The sequence below is a fragment of the Musa acuminata genome, chromosome BXJ3-9, assembly GCF_036884655.1.
Source record: "Musa acuminata AAA Group cultivar baxijiao chromosome BXJ3-9, Cavendish_Baxijiao_AAA, whole genome shotgun sequence".
Taxonomy (NCBI): domain Eukaryota; kingdom Viridiplantae; phylum Streptophyta; class Magnoliopsida; order Zingiberales; family Musaceae; genus Musa; species Musa acuminata.
The window spans coordinates 2,188,406-2,204,165 of NC_088357.1; the positions used below are offsets into that span (position 1 = coordinate 2,188,406).

General features: G+C 40.4%; 3 protein-coding genes across 6 annotated transcripts; 1 reads left to right on the forward strand and 2 right to left on the reverse strand.

The window, feature by feature from the left end:
• Window positions 1–1,187: 1,187 nt before the first annotated feature.
• LOC103996823 (large ribosomal subunit protein uL29) lies at window positions 1,188–3,969 on the forward strand. Its single transcript, XM_009417837.3, has 4 exons — window positions 1,188–1,326; window positions 1,392–1,527; window positions 1,601–1,757; window positions 3,683–3,969. Exons 1-4 carry the CDS (start codon window positions 1,323–1,325, stop codon window positions 3,755–3,757), a joined length of 372 nt encoding a protein of 123 aa, XP_009416112.1. The 5' UTR covers window positions 1,188–1,322; the 3' UTR covers window positions 3,758–3,969.
• Window positions 3,970–5,403: 1,434 nt separating this feature from the next.
• On the reverse strand, window positions 5,404–6,732 carry LOC103996824 (protein SODIUM POTASSIUM ROOT DEFECTIVE 2). Of its 2 annotated transcripts, XM_065166081.1 has the most exons (4): window positions 6,596–6,732; window positions 6,083–6,508; window positions 5,920–5,995; window positions 5,404–5,790 (listed from the first exon to the last, which is right to left on the reverse strand). In XM_065166081.1, exons 2-4 carry the CDS (start codon window positions 6,431–6,433, stop codon window positions 5,645–5,647), a joined length of 573 nt encoding a protein of 190 aa, XP_065022153.1. In that variant the 5' UTR covers window positions 6,434–6,508; window positions 6,596–6,732; the 3' UTR covers window positions 5,404–5,644. The 2 variants fall into 2 exon arrangements, with proteins under 2 accessions (XP_065022153.1, XP_065022152.1); XM_065166080.1 differs by lacking the exon at window positions 6,596–6,732 and having other exon boundaries at window positions 6,083–6,589.
• A 2,149-nt stretch (window positions 6,733–8,881) lies between these two features.
• LOC135581291 (uncharacterized) lies at window positions 8,882–15,574 on the reverse strand. 3 transcript variants are annotated; one of them, XM_065168911.1, is made up of 5 exons: window positions 15,011–15,574; window positions 13,844–13,932; window positions 11,447–13,372; window positions 10,262–10,412; window positions 8,882–10,172 (listed from the first exon to the last, which is right to left on the reverse strand). In XM_065168911.1, exons 1-5 carry the CDS (start codon window positions 15,111–15,113, stop codon window positions 9,541–9,543), a joined length of 2,901 nt encoding a protein of 966 aa, XP_065024983.1. In that variant the 5' UTR covers window positions 15,114–15,574; the 3' UTR covers window positions 8,882–9,540. The 3 variants fall into 3 exon arrangements, with proteins under 3 accessions (XP_065024983.1, XP_065024985.1, XP_065024984.1); XM_065168913.1 differs by having other exon boundaries at window positions 14,646–15,118; XM_065168912.1 differs by having other exon boundaries at window positions 14,640–15,118.
• Window positions 15,575–15,760: the final 186 nt, after the last annotated feature.

Sequence of the window (15,760 nt, forward strand, 5' to 3'; positions counted from 1 at the left end):
ATCTTTATCGGTTACTGACTTGGTCATCAAATGGACCATATCAAGAAATCAACTGATCATGATCTTCGTGTGGGTCAATTACGAGATAAGCATCCCAGTACATATCAGACCTTTTGAACATGTGGATCTAAACTAAGTATGATTGATCCATGTATCAATAACATTCAATGTACACATCTCATGAGAGAATAATGATACGGTTGATACCTACTTGCCATGTAGTTGACACCCTTGCATCACGTAGCTGATACCTATATACCACATAGCCGACACCTAACATTATGTGATCAACCCTTATTTATCAGATTCAATATGATATCTTGATATCATATACATCTCAACACTTACCAATATACCATATTAGTTGACACCTGTATACATCTCAATATCTTGACGTGGTATGTTTTTCAGATTCAATACGATATGATTCCGTAAGGATAGAGAAAAATGTGTAATCGTCTCCAACATTAATATATTTATTCGAATATAATAATCCTCAAGTATAATATATATTTTCATCATATATATTATAATTTAATTTCATCATCAAAATTCGAGATTCAATAATTATAACATTAGATCGTAATTATGTTAACGGTGAAAACTTACGTTGCTTCGACAATCTTGTCAACTCACATCAACCTCAGATCAGTTCACAATCAGCTGCAGCGGCAGCAGCCATTTCCTGGAACGGATTCCGAAGGTTGCGGTCCACAACCTCAGCTTGAAAAGTTGACTCTGATAAGTCCACTTAAAGATTTAGCTGAAAGCAAGAACAATGGGCGAATGAGATCCTGCAATAAATCCTTGGTAGGAATTTTCTTCTGTTGTTTCTTGGAAAAAGGGTGGAGGAAAAAGGATGTTTCCGCTGGGATCTCTTTACTATCAGCTGCTTCCACACACCATGTACAAATAAGAGAGATCTCTATCATCATTGGAAAAGTACACCAAAGACATCGATATGGTAATTATATTTTGTTATAATCTAAATAATGAATTTTCAATTTAAAAAACCCCTCTATTTTTGAATTTTTCTTGAGAGGTGGATTTACTTTTTTATATTTCATCTTCTATTTATTATAATTCCTGAAATATCTCTCTTGACAAGTCAACCATAGTAGTTATATGGTCTTTGCGTTGTTTGAATGAATAATTGGGATAAGATACCGTAGGCTTGTAACGCCCAAACGGGGGCCCGATAAGCCCATTATGACCATCTAGGGTTTTAAAAGAAGCATCTCCCGTCCGGCCTTCGCTGAGTGCCGCCCGCCGCCACCTGCGTTCGAGGTCGGAGAGTCACAGGAAGAAGACATCCGTTCCCAATGGGTAAGAAGTGTTTCCCTTTAAAGGTTGGATTGCCGTCGGATCTCACTGCCGATTCTCCGTCGCAGCGAGGATTAAGGTCCACGAGCTCCGGGGGAAGTCGAGGACGGAGCTTCATAACCAGCTCAAGGACCTCAAGAACGAGCTCAGCCTCCTCCGCGTCGCCAAGGTCACCGGCGGTGCCCCCAACAAGCTCTCCAAGATGTACCCTATCCCCATCGCCTCCTTCGATCCATGTCATCCCTGGGCGCTCACTCTGCCGGCTCTTGTCTTGCAGTAAGGTGGTGAGGCTGTCGATCGCGCGGGTGCTGACGGTCAACTCACAGAAGCAGAAGGCGGCGCTGAGGGAGGTATACAAGAAGAAGAAGCACATCCCGCTGGACCTCCGGCCCAAGAAGACTCGCGCCATCCGCCGCCGCCTTACCAAGCATCAGGTAATGCTTGTTTCAAAGGAAAACCCTTCTTTTTAAAGCTAGCTACATGATTTCTTTGGGAGATAGGCATTGTTTTGCTTGTTGATATGGCTGATATGCATATTAGCATCCGCTCTTTATTGTTTGCTTCTGTATAATTGGTAATGTGGGTTCAAACGTGGTGCTCCAGTGTGTGCAACGTTTACCGATAGTCCATCCCATGAGTTTACAAGCTTGCTGCTTATGGTGTGTGTATGGTTTTGTGTTTCGATGAGTAGTTGCATTTGTTCTTTTACCAATTTCCATTAGAATGTATGGTGTTTGAAAATGTGGGTAATTTGTGTTGGGAAAAAGTGGAAGTAAGAGTGATTTAAGCTTTGGTGATTGTCCTTTTTGTTTACAAGAGGCTAATTTAATAAGAGGCATGGGCTCCATTTTTAACTCTTGAGACAACCAGATAAAACGGGATGAGCAACTGTAGCTTATTTATTTCCATTTAAGTTTCCCCACTCCCCTCTCCTTCCATTCGATATATTTGAATTCTTTTCTCTTTTGCTTGTTGGGTCTCATGCTGGCTGAACAGAGCAAATGGCTTATCCTTTTTTATTCCCATATGTGGCTTCGAATTATGGCTATATCAGGACTTAGGATGATGGTAGAACATAGGTTTCTTGAAAAGGACAAAGAATAGACCAGAACAAAACCTGATGTAACTCAAACCTAGCTTAATCTGGACTCAAAGTACAACAAACTTAATATGGAAGTGTATCAAAATCTGTTTTTTCAGAATTCGGAGACTAATACCATGTGTCTGCTCTGCCATTGTGTTAATTTGTATGATGTGTATATTTTACTTCGATGATGAATTTTTAAATGTATTATTGCCATTGTTATTGGTCACACCATAGTGAGGGTAGCAATAAGTGAGATTCCACATGGATGTTGCATCCAAATCTTGATGTTGAGGGGAGCCACGTGTTCCAATACATGAGAATCGAGAAAGATGTTGGGATAACATGTACATTCATAACGTTATGTGACTGCTAAAGAGAGTCATGTCCATTTGGGTACAGTGGTTGCCTTTCCTAGAATGTGTCTTTTCCAGAGTAATATGTTGGTTTCAAATCCAAGTGTTTGTAAAGAGGATCTTTCTTTTGGTCTTGAGAAGTAACTAGGTCTGGCTGATACCTGCAAGTCACTTTTGCGGCCCAACCAAGAACAGTGAGATGCTGTGTAAAATAATAGGGTGACCAGGGCATCATACCTCTTCTGCTGCTTGTTGAGGAGATTGACTTTCTAGCAATAGAAAGTCGGATGACTAAAAGTTTTTTGCGCATTATACATTGTTTTCCTTTTAATATATTATCTTGACGTTTGTAATAAAGAGCTAATTTAAAAGTGAGACTTTATGAGGCCGAAGCAAGAACGGTTAGAGACTCTATAAAGAATGGAGGGCTTATCTATTCTGCTGCTTATTGTGAGATTGTTTTTCTAGGATTAGCAAGTTCGATGACCAAAAAGATATTTTTTGGATAACCTCTTATAGTGCCTTACTTCCCTTGAACCATAAGCTCAGTTAAGTAGTAAAATGGAGATCTGTGGACATGCTGGTTTTATCGTTAAATTTACAGCAGATATTGTAGGTTCTAAAATGCAAAAGAACAAGTTGTATTCAAACTCTTTTGTAGTCATTCATTGACTCGGCGTTTCACTAGTAATTTCACGAATATTGCATTTATCTCATGTCATACATATATAATTACATTGGATATATATGCCACACTTTTATGTTTCTGTAATGCTAATATAGATGATTCTCTAGATAATAGCGTGACATTCCATGATAGAACATTTTCATAATCAATAATTTGATGGCTACAATATAAATCTGTTCTTCCATCTTGCTGGTATGTATTGACGGAAATGTTGGTTCATTCTGGATGCAGGAGTCCTTGAAGACAGAACGACAGAAGAAGAAAGAGATGTACTTCCCAACTAGGAAGTATGCAATCAAAGCTTAGACGAAGATAGGGTCTCTCCTAAACCAAGCTCTTCTTTTCCAGCTGTGGTTTTATTAGTTTATCCACTAGAGACTACATTTTAGAGAGTTCTGAACTTGCAAACATTGAGTTTCCATCTGAAATACGAGCTATGTTCTTGACAAGTGAAATATGTTAATGTCCTGGTGCTTCATTGTCAATGTCAATGTTATGCCAGTGTGGCACTTATAGTATTTTCTCGTCTCACTCTGTTGAGAATGTTGGATAGCTGCTGTTCGCTGTTTCCTCGTGCTTCCAAGTGAACCCCAGTCACCTTATCGTTGGCCTGTCCAATGATTCACTTGTCTATGGGCTCTTCATGACTTGAAGATGAACACGAAGAGATGCACTTCGGTTTGAAGAGGATCACCGAGGCTGCCTTGACATCCACCACCAAGCATGGCAAGCGCCTAAACTTTCAACTGTCTTTGTCAATTCAAAACAAACTTGTATTGCATATTGATTTATTTATAAGGGATTTGATGGATGTATTAATAAGATTTTCTGAGTAGGAGATACTACTAAGACCCACAGGACTCTGCTTCACTATTGAGCTTAAGCTTCCAGTTCATGAACAAGTGAGGAACGGTGATATTATTGATTGTGATTGCTTCCTTGATACCTCAATTCATGCCGGCAATTCGAAGACGGTATGTACAATCAATCTTCTTGGTCATTCTTCGCCCTGATTTATTTAAGAAGTTTTTTATAATTGTTTAAAATAAAAAAAGTATCTTCTTTCAATTGCAGACTATAGACTTTACCTCCAGAACAGCAAATACAGTACTCCTTTGAGAAAACGAACCGTTTAGTGCGTGAATAAAGCTGAAAGCACTGTCGTCCAGCAATGTGTTACAGAGAGAAGTTGCTGTGAAACAGTGTCATGCAGAATGCAATGCCCACAGTGCTGCTACATCATCTCATGACCAAACAGTTCTATTTCTGCTTCCTTTCATGTGGCCGAATAGCCGCACTTGAATGGCTACGTTGCTCGAGTGGCATTTCCAAGTGTCGGCAACTGCTGTACAACCTGACTCAGCCAGAAGAGCTGGTGGATCTCAAAGACTTCAATCTTATCAACCCCATTTCCAACCATTATTTCTTGCTGTACTACCTCCTTTCTTTTTGTGTGTCGAACAGAACCCCACGGAGTGATCAGATTAATATGTCAAAACAGCATCAATCTGACATCTCTCCGCTTCACTGAGAATTACCCACAGAAGACATTAGCAACATGTTCGAAATTTAAATTTCGGATTGTGGTGTCTCTAGAAGAAAGAAACAAGTTGGCTACTTGGGATTCCGATGCTCGGAAGCTATTCGGTAAGTATGCCACATGATGCGCCAAGTACCATGCTGAAATAATTGAATGCTGCTGATGGAATCGTATCATTGTACCACCAGCCATTATTGCTTTCTTAAATGCATCGAGTACAAGCCAAAATTCCCGTTTCTTGCCTCGACGGCTTCACCTGCAAGAAAGCATCTCCAAACACTAGTTCGTCACAGTTATCGGCCATTAGAAGTAGGGGATGAAGGTGATGGCCACATTACCGGAAGTACTACAGATTTGTGATATCTCAGAGTTCCAGACAAGGATATGAAGCTTGAGATTAAATGCATGCTGGTTATAGTGATCAGGCAGACCAACAAGTTTTCTCTTTTTCTCTAGTGGATAAGGAACAGATGGGATTCATGATGACCAAAATGACACGGAGATGAATCAAGTCTATCATCCCTTTCTTTGCCAGACGCACCACCATCGCACGGGTTCATCATGCTCTACACCAAACATCCGAGAAGATGCACGCTACATATCTTCTCTTCTTTTTTACAGACACTACATTCTCCTTTTTACAGCCTTTCTCGTCACAGGGAAGCCGGTGCGCGGGGTGGCGATGGCCAGAATTGTGCATGCTTCACCTTAGAGATGCTACTCAGAACTCCCAGTGGCGTCACGTCCCCGACCACCGTCACCTTCTTCGTCGCGAAGTCTATGTCGTACGATGTCACCCCTGGCCAAGAACAACCACCACCATCATCACATTTCTTTCTTCTGATGAATACAACACACTCGAATTATCACAGAAGAGCTAAACTATGTTGGTGTTGGTCACTTAGGAGCGTCACGCTAAGAGTCTCACCTTCCATCCTCGAAATATGCTTCCTGACCTTCCCTTCGCAGCCCTTGCAGTGCAAAGACACCCTCAACACCACAACCTAAGCAGCAGACATGCTAAATTTACGTTTGACCTCCAGCAAGTTAAGCGGAACGGTAGAGTAAAGGAAGTTGCATGAGTTCAGAACCTGGTCTTGCCTTCTGGCAGCAGAAGATGGCCTCGGTCTTCTCTGTTCTTCTCTCATCAGAGCTCGTAGAGAAGGTGGCCCCAAGGATATAAGAGGAGGGACAGGTTCCAGATCAGGCAACATGGTATTGAAGTAGGCATCATCGGCTTCATCATCCAGTAGATACCGAGTAGAGCCTGGCACACCGAACGCATCACTTGGTCTTTCCAAGCTCTTCCCGTTCTTCTGGTTGCAGGTTTTTGGCTTGGTGGGGGTCTGAGACATGGAGTTAACAGTCGCCTTAACTCGTCGCGGATCTCTCAGATGAGGCGTGTGGCGGTCGATGGCTCTGCCGGTGCTCGGCTGTACCATGGACCGCCGATCTATGCTTGTGCATATAGCTGCTGATGCCGGGGAGACGCAGGAGAAGTTAGCTCCTCTCTTTTCCTTGAACAGCAAAGAAGCCATGGTACAGTCAGTAACTAGAGAAGGAAGATACGAGAGAGAGAGAGAGAGAGAGATGGTTTGATGTACTTATAAGCATGGATATATAGAAGGTGGGAAGATTTAGTTATCTGTAATCTCTGCATTCCCCTACGGTTAATCCATTATTGAAGCCCACAAGTTTCAGCAGTGCTACAAAGAGCTTGCAGACGTCCTCAAAGAAAACTTTGGGTGGCAACACTCGTCTGTGTAAGTTCAATTTAATGCTCTTTGGACCATTTACCAGACTCAACTCAGAGAAACATCTCAAAAGCAAGCTGGCAAGATTTAACTTGTTGTTGCAATGCTGTAATAACATGAACTGTGGGATCCTTCACATGATCTGAGCCCTCGATTCACGTGAACACTGACTTCCTCCATCATACACCACAATCTAAAGGCAAAACAAGAATACAGAGAGCTTGTACTGCCTCCACCTACCTATGTACTCATTTTGGTGTAATATACATTCTCGGCGATCGAGCTTGTCTACTGTGGTGGAATGAGGGCATCATCATCCTCTTCCATGATTTCATCTCTGCTACTGCTGCTGTCATGGCACTTTGCAGCTGAACCATGGTCATTATTGTGCAGAATATGAGTTACCTGAGCTCCCTAATCACCAGAGTACTGTTCTCCCAGAAATCTGAATGGATTCTTTCCTGCCACCTTAAGAAAAGCTTCACGACACCTGATTCACTTTTTCCTAGTGGAATTCTGGTCAGGGAGAACATATTCGAAGGATCTCAGAATGATATCACAGATCCAATTCAGTTGAACAGAGACGGTAATGTGTTTAGGAGCAATCCTGCATTGGTTCTCACATCTGCAAGGCAGCAGACTGGTGGATGATTAGGGAAGGAGAACTCACGATGGAGATGCATAAAGAAAGCGGCCGCCTTTCTTATCACCATCATCTCAAAGCTCTGATCCACTAACTATAGAATCAGATGCTTCTTTCTCTTCCCCTTTTGTGGCCCAATACTGGATTCTCGTCTCAAATAATTCCATGAAACCAGTTCTGCTTCCATGCATGGAGTACAAGAGTTCTCAGGTTTATATCTCTGCTTTCTTATATCTATGCAAAAAAAAACCTGTTCTGATCAAAGAAGTCGATCTCCAAAGAAAAGCTTTTGCTTTTGATAAATCTTTAGCTATTGATCTTAGGCTCTTAGCATTTCCAGCGATCTCAATCTTGTTTCTCAGACTTTGACTTCATTACCATATCATCCTCTCAGCACATGCAATCATTGAGCACTAAGCCACAATACTGAAGCTGGCAGAAATCTCTCTCACCAGCAGAAAGTAGCATTAATTTATTTGATTGTTGGGATAGAGATTCAACACCTCTTTTTTTCCCAAAACCAACTCGTGGCAAAGGATCAACATCCCCACTCAGATAAAGAATAAAGATCAGCTTGAGTTCATATAACCACAACACATTTAGAGGAGGAAGTCAATTTCTTCTGGTACAGCAATGGTTTTCACTGGAACAGCAGGTCATTGCTAATTGCCAAACAGTTGGCCCCATGGATTATTATATTACCAACCTGATGAATCATAGTTATCCTGATATATAAAAACTAGAAATTTGAGAATTCTATGCTGATGAAACTTCATGATAACTAAAGATTCCAGCAGGCAAATTAAAGAGCATAGTAGCTTCCACTCTTGCACTGATAATGTAATTAACAAACCACTTTATTCCTCATAAGATAAACTACAACAAGCTTCCAGTAAGTGCACTTCAACAGAAGTAGATGTGCCCGACAAAACACTAGTAAGAATCTAAGAGGCATCAGGAACATTAAAGTCAGTCAAGGCCTAACAGTTGTGTAATGAGGATCCTGCAGTAGCTACTTCAGAAACAGGGTAAAAACATGATGCAATTGTACCATGGAGAAGACTTGGTTAGGCTACAAGCTTGCATCCCCCTTAGGATTGTTTCAATTTTCCAATCTTTACTATAACAAGATGGAACAATTAGGCACCATTTCCTCAAAAAAAGAAAAAAGAAAATTTTCATTGTCTAGGGTCAGTTGCAGTTCATGTTGATCAACAATTAATGCAAATTTTGAGAACCTTTCCATCAATTCTCCATCAACCAAACTCAGGTATTCATCAAATGGTAAAACAACATTAAAAGGTTGGAAATTGTGTTAACATTATTGGCTGTAAATTAGTAATCAAGTTCTATTTTCAGAATCTTAGCAGACCAGGAAAAGATGAGAAAACAGATCTGAGGCTGTCTGCAGTCGATAACAAAATAACAACAATATTGATCCTCAGAATTGTTGAAAGATTCTCGAAACATGCTTTAGTTGTTTCATTGAAGAATGAATCCTGGAAATTGACTGCTAAATCCTTTATTGTAATGTGCAAAAACAATATAGTCACAGACAAAATTACCCCACAAACGAAAATACACCCTTCAAACGTGTTCTATATCCCCCCGAAAAAAGGAAATAATTTCTGAGCTGCAAGCCCAACAATCAAACAAAACAAAAAAAACTTTATTGCCTCAAGGTAGCTGACTTCCACCTAACAAATGACTCACCCTCATTATCCTGCTAAAATATTGCAAAACTCCTAGTGTTCCTATCTGTATTTCTTTGCTCTGGTATGAGATGCACAAACTCAAAGCCAAGACCACAAGAATGTCTACTTGACCATCGGCACAGCCTTTTGATGATTTGGACCAGTTTAATGTGATTTCACCAAAAGAGTAAATGACCAGCGAAATTACTCATTACTCACCACTGACATAATATCGAAATTTTGTGGCAATCCAATCAAAGACCATTGTCATTGGAGTTCTTACTGCATATTGTTGAAAGCCCTCTAGTTATAAATGCCTCGGTTCTGATTGTTGATCTCTTAGGAGTAACCGTCGCACTTGCCGATGGTTCAAAAATCAGCTGAAGCTTGGTGGCGATTGACATGTTAAGCTGAAGCATAGCCTCACAGAAGCACATGCTTCCTCCAGCCAGAGGAGCCTAACCTATGATGAACTCTTCAACAAGTTCTTCCAAGAGTTCCTCCTTCAGCGTCCTCTCAATCTCCCTTCCTATCTCATCGATGTTGCCTCCTAAATTAAACCATTTTGTATCCAGAACTTTCTTTTCTGCGTTACCTGCACCAAGCTCGATACGTTTTTTCACCAACATCTGCCAAGTTTTCTCAACAAGCCCCTCAGAACCCCACATGGGTCCGATCCTTCCCGTAGAATTAACCCATGGATGCAGATCCATACATGGAGCAAGGATCTCAGCCACGATTGAGTTTGACAGATCAAACATCAACTTCCTTTCCGACCGTGACCATGCAACCAGCTTACCGTACTTCTTTTCGAGCTTTTCAAATAAGTTTGGGTTCACTGGATATTCTGGTAAGTAACATGCATAACGAAGACTGTCTTGCTTGGCACTGTGAACACCAGAAAAGATAAGTATGTCGAGTAGGTAGGTGTACTCCCTCTCCTCTTCATCCATAAATTCCTCTTCTAGATGACCAGCCTGTTGAAAGAATTCACACACTTCTCTGTCATCGTCATTACTTGAAGTAAGAACTTCTGATGCCTCAGCACATTGATCTCCTAGCTTGGAGGTTAAAGTTTTTGAATGGAGCTCTGCAATAAGAAAGTCATTTATGTACATATTAAGAGGCAAATGGAATACGACGAGAGATGAAGAACATACTATGACTTCTTACACTTACCAAGATCTCCAGTTAGGCTTTCAGAACATCCTGAACCATTTACTCTCAATGGAAGCTCGAGTTCAGAAACAGCACATGGTTGCAAAGCCTTTGTAATTCTTACAGAAGTGAGCTGTTCACGATCTACCTGAAGATGACTGAATGATGTTTCCTGCAAGAACAGAAATACGTTATAAAAGTGATCCATCTTGAGCTTCAAGTTGCAATTGAAAATGATTTAGATACCTTTCGTACAAATAAAAATAAAAAGATGACAAGAAACTGAAGGGCTCCACAATTAACAAAAGCCGAGAAGTAAGCTTCAAGGCAAACAAAAAATTATGAAAGAAGAACCTTGTGTTTCTCCTACATTTGTTCTAAATGACATTGCATAAGGTAATATTCACATACGTATCCGAGAATCTCATTTGTTCCTACACTCAAACAATGGTCTGAATTTTGGAAAGAATTAACGTGCTTTAAAAAGTTTTTGTCAAGTTTCAGCTATATGATGACACACTGTCAGGACAGTGGTCCCTTCCATGATGGTGTGCAGGCATACCCTTATACACAGTGTAGGTTTATATCAGACCATGCCTCAGCTTTCTGATGCTATGATTAACAGCAATGAGAATAATGAAAAGTTTATCTGTGCTTTTTAGTTTGGATCCTAGTGATGGTGGAACCCAAGTATATAATCTAGATTCTCTATATAGGTTCTCACTCTCTGTTAAAGAAATACAAAATCATTTACAATTTTTTCATATCACATCAAAAGATAAAAAAAGCTGGATGCTTGTAGTGTATGGTCCACAAACCCTTTCAGGTATATACTTGAATATAATGAGGCATTTTTCTACAAGTAATGGGGTCAGTTTAGGCTGCTATTATACTCAGATAATACCATAGCAAATGCATTATAACACTGGTGTAAGAGGTTATGGTAAACAGTATGATAGAAGAAAATTAGTAATTTAATTATGATAAAATAAATTAAAGTAATTTATATTCGACACAAAAGAGGATCTGTGAGATTTACAATGACCACAGGATGCATGGAAGTTGGAAGCAAGATCATTATAAATGAATGATAATAGTAGTAAACAAAGAAACAAATAGGTGAAGAGAGGATTCAAACGATATCCTCTTATTTATGATGTACTGCTACACATACTCTGTAAATTCTGAAGTAAAGTTGACACAAACCTTCAGCAGATTACTGTTGGACACTTTAGGATCCTTTACAGCTTTACTGGCCATTGACAACTGAGGTAGCTCCTCATTATTTATCATCATCATATCCACATCCATATAATTGGGAATAGAAAGAGGTTTAAAATTTCCTTCACCAGCCGTTTTTGCAAGCACACCTTTCCTTGTCCTGTCTTGGTTCAAGTGAATTTCCTGTGAAGACAGGTTGTTTTCCTTCCCGCTCAAATTAGAGTAAAGCTGGTTATTACTGCTTTTAAAACCTACGAGTGAAGAACTTCCTCTCTGATCGGATTTTTTAGGTCTCAATTTCAGCACATCATTAGGTGTACAAAAATGTTCATCACAAAATCGATTCATGCTACTTAGATTTTGACTTCCATAAGTTGTTGATGAAGCGGGAACAGATGCAGGGTTTGGTAGATTTGTTAAGAATCCATCTTCCCAACTGTCACTATTGCTAATACTCAAAGGAGAACCCCCTGATGCTCGCATATCAGGTCTAGTTGATTTCTCAACTGAAACATTATGAACCTTCGATGAACTGGACACTGAATTTTGTCCTACCACATCAGATAAAGCAAGCATTTCAGCCAAAACACTTGAGCATTTACCACAGTCTACTGTCTCCTTAGAGTTACCAGCCATCTTCCAGTTCCCAGAGAAGTTTTTTCTAGCTTCACTTCTTATAAATTCAGTTGAAGGAGCTAAGGCAAAACATATGCTATTCCAGTTATTAAAATGGTTGGATGATCCTTCAGGGCTGCAGAAACTCTTCATGTCAGAGATATTGCAAGAGCTGTCTTCCCTGGAGAATCTGTTATACTCCACAACTGGTATGCTCATCTTACTGCTGCTTACAGACTCTCTCAGTTCTGTAATCTCTCTATCTAGTTCTCTGGAACCTTTATTCTTGCAATGAAAAGCTTCCGAGTTATGGGAAAAGTTCAGCCAATCCCTTCTTCCAATGTTGGCCTCTCGAAACCCAGTTTGAGCGGATGGTCTTATGTGAGAAAACTTCAAATTCTCAGGGGTTCTTAAATGAACACTTACACGGGATTTATCAATGTTATGCTTCAAAGGAACAATATGATTAGGATGGATGCACTGGTAATTGTTGCTGGCAAACCGTGCTAACTTATGTGAAAGAGAATCATTCTGAACCTTGAGAAATCGACTAGCCTTACCAGCAATGGGTATCCGAAAAGAGCTAAAGACACCATTTTGCATATGAACAAACCTGTCCGTCTTCTTCTTCAATGAACGATATACTTCACCACTTTCTGTCTTAGCACCATTTGATGATTTGAAAATTGTTTTCTTGCTTGTTAAATGAGAGGGTGCAAGCCGCTTTGAATCATGGAAATACTTTCTGAACAAGAAATCGGGTTCCTGGAAGACATTTAGAAAATTATGCTCAGTGCAGTCTTGGTTCCCCAACTCACTGGTAAATTTTTCAGAAATTCGAAGTGATTCGTCACTTGGAAGATGCACTGCATCCAATAAATTTTGGCCAAGAAAGCTTACATCACTTTTCCATTGTTTGCTTGCATTAAGCTTGCGTTGTTTTAAACTTGGCAATGCACTGCTATCTGTTTTTGTCCTGTCCCTCTCAACTTTCGGTCTTTGAATGACTTCATAGACATCCTTAAATTCTTGGTGCTCAGCCATGCTCATCCGAGGCAAACATTCCTCCCTGGTTAGGTACTTCTCTTGCAAGCCTGTAGATGGTATATCTTGAAAATAACCATTTATTGTCTTCTTTCGTTTATGGGCTACTTGTACAGGTGGCTGTTCGTCAAGACCCATTAATTTTGCAATTACACTAGGCGACGACCACCTTATTTCTGCTTCTCTTGGTATCTCTTTATCCATGGGTCTCTCTCTTGGTTTTACACTGGTATTATATGAGCCTTGGCCTGACTGAAGAGCAAATCAGAACCATCAGAATGTTTTAACAAATAATATAGGCGTCACAAGTTGAACACGTGTCCAAACACACAAATCAGACAGAGAAGAAAGATCCTCTCTTTTTTGTTCTCAAGTTAAGGGCTTTTGTTTTGGGCGTGAGATGATTGGATCTGATATCAAGTCTCCAGTACAAGTAATGAGAGATTTTTACAGCATCCATCAAGAAAACTTGAGATAACATCAAATATTGCTGAAAAAAAAACATCATGCTTTTTTATTAAACCACTATGACATCCATTACAGCTATCTGGATATTTCAAAATTAACCTTAAAAAAAGTAAAATATCCTTTTTTTTTCTTTAAAACTCTTTGCATGTTAAATGCATGAAGATATGCAGATCCTCTTGCAAAAGGCATTCTTGTTCCAGCGCATATGCAGCTCATCGAAGCAATATTAGATTAAGAAGGAAGAGTGACACTTACAGAACTTTCTTCTTTTCGAAAGCTACTGCTGCAATCAGAACCATATTCTACGCCAAAATCATTCCTTTGGCCCTTTAGATAACCGCATCCTGAAAATAAATTAAAACTAATTGAAGATGACTACTAGCCAAATATAAGTTCAAACAAATGTAAACATTAATCGCTGTCCTCAGACAGCTCTGAATAGCTTACGACAGGCATTGGAGATTCAGAACATGAACCAAATTATGAAAAAGATTTAGTCTCAAGGCGACTTCGATGCAAAATACAAACATCAATACAGAATCGGTCATTGATGCTTGAACTATTTAGCTTAGTCGCGGTATCTGAAAAATATGTGGAATTATTTAGCTTAGACGCGGAAAGGGACTCAGCTGCTGCAAAAGCTTTGCTGGGAGTAGTTATTGGTTCTTCGGTAGGGATAACTAACAGCAATTCATCCAATCAATAGCAGAACTCTCAAGTTAAGGAAAGACTACAACAAAAACACAAACGAATTTAGCTGTGCTTCTGTGCGTAGACATGTCTCGTCAACAGAAAAGGCCCATATGGCTATCATCGGTGAACTCTATGCTTAGCAAACCCGAAACAATGGGGAAGAAGAAGCCATATGAAGGGGGACCTCAATTAAGAGAGCAAAAAAGATCCTGGTGGAAAAAGGAATCAAGTTTGGACGATGATGGTGATGAATGATTCAAAGTATCAGCCGTGGTACGAACTTCACGTAGATGAAGCAACACAGAATCTTCAGGTAACCTTAAGAACGAAACACATCGAAGAAGAACTACTTGACAACCTGCACCTGCAGAGATTTCGCATAAGTACTCTGACAAACTCCTGCTATTGAAATCAATCATCTTGAATTAAGAAGAATCAAATCTTTCTCCGACAGCGAAATTGCTCCGACGCTCCACTAAAAAAGCGGCCCTCCCAAAATTGCCTTTTTATTCATATTTCTCATATGACAGGATCAAAGCACGACCACAACTTGAAAGAAAGCCACAAGTAATCGTCATCGTCAAAGACTCGATCGTTCTGTCCACAACTTACGAAAGCCACGCAGCCACACGCATAGCCAAGAAAAGAAACCGACGAAAAGAGACATAAATACTCGAAGCACGTAAATCCAAACCACCGGGAAGGGGACGGAACAAATCCAAGACGCACCGGGTGTCCGCAACATGCCACCGCCGACCCGATACGCCCTCTTCCTCCGCCGGCCTCGCCGGACTCCTGAACCCTGTTGCGTCCGAAACCAATCCACCTCCATGTCTTCTTCCCTTCCCTTCTCCCATACAAAGAGGAGGAGGAGGAGGAGGAGGAGAAATCTCTAGCAATGCCCGCAGATCGCGTCCTCCATGGTTCCTCTTCTCCGGAACAATTCGAGAGCGAATACCAGACTCTACGAATCGTTGTCGAAGGGAGACGCCAGGGAAGAGAGATCAAATCGAGAGAAGAGCTTCGTGATTGGGAACGCAACGTTTGGGGAGGAGGGCGATCGAGTAAACGGCGGCGTGGCGGTGGTTGGGTGTGGCGTGTGGGTACGTGCCTCGTGTGGTACGCTTGTGGGTATGTCACTGTGTCGGGCAAAAATAGAATACACGCATAAGGCAGTGGCGGCTACTTGGCGATGTGAGTGATACGTATTTGGATTCGGAAAATTACACGCAAAAGATCTATGTTGGGATATGGGAATCGCATGCAATAATATGAATGGTGTGAAAAATCTATGTTCAGATATGGAAATAAGGTTTTACTTATTGAATTCAATCTTTTCTTCAGCGTCAAATCCGGAGTTGCCCCCAATTAAGATCTGTTGAGACACAAATACCTGAGTTCTTAATAAGCACGAGATTATATGGATATAAGTTCTTTAAATATATTCAATAACAAAAAAATGTGAATAATTATCTTTTT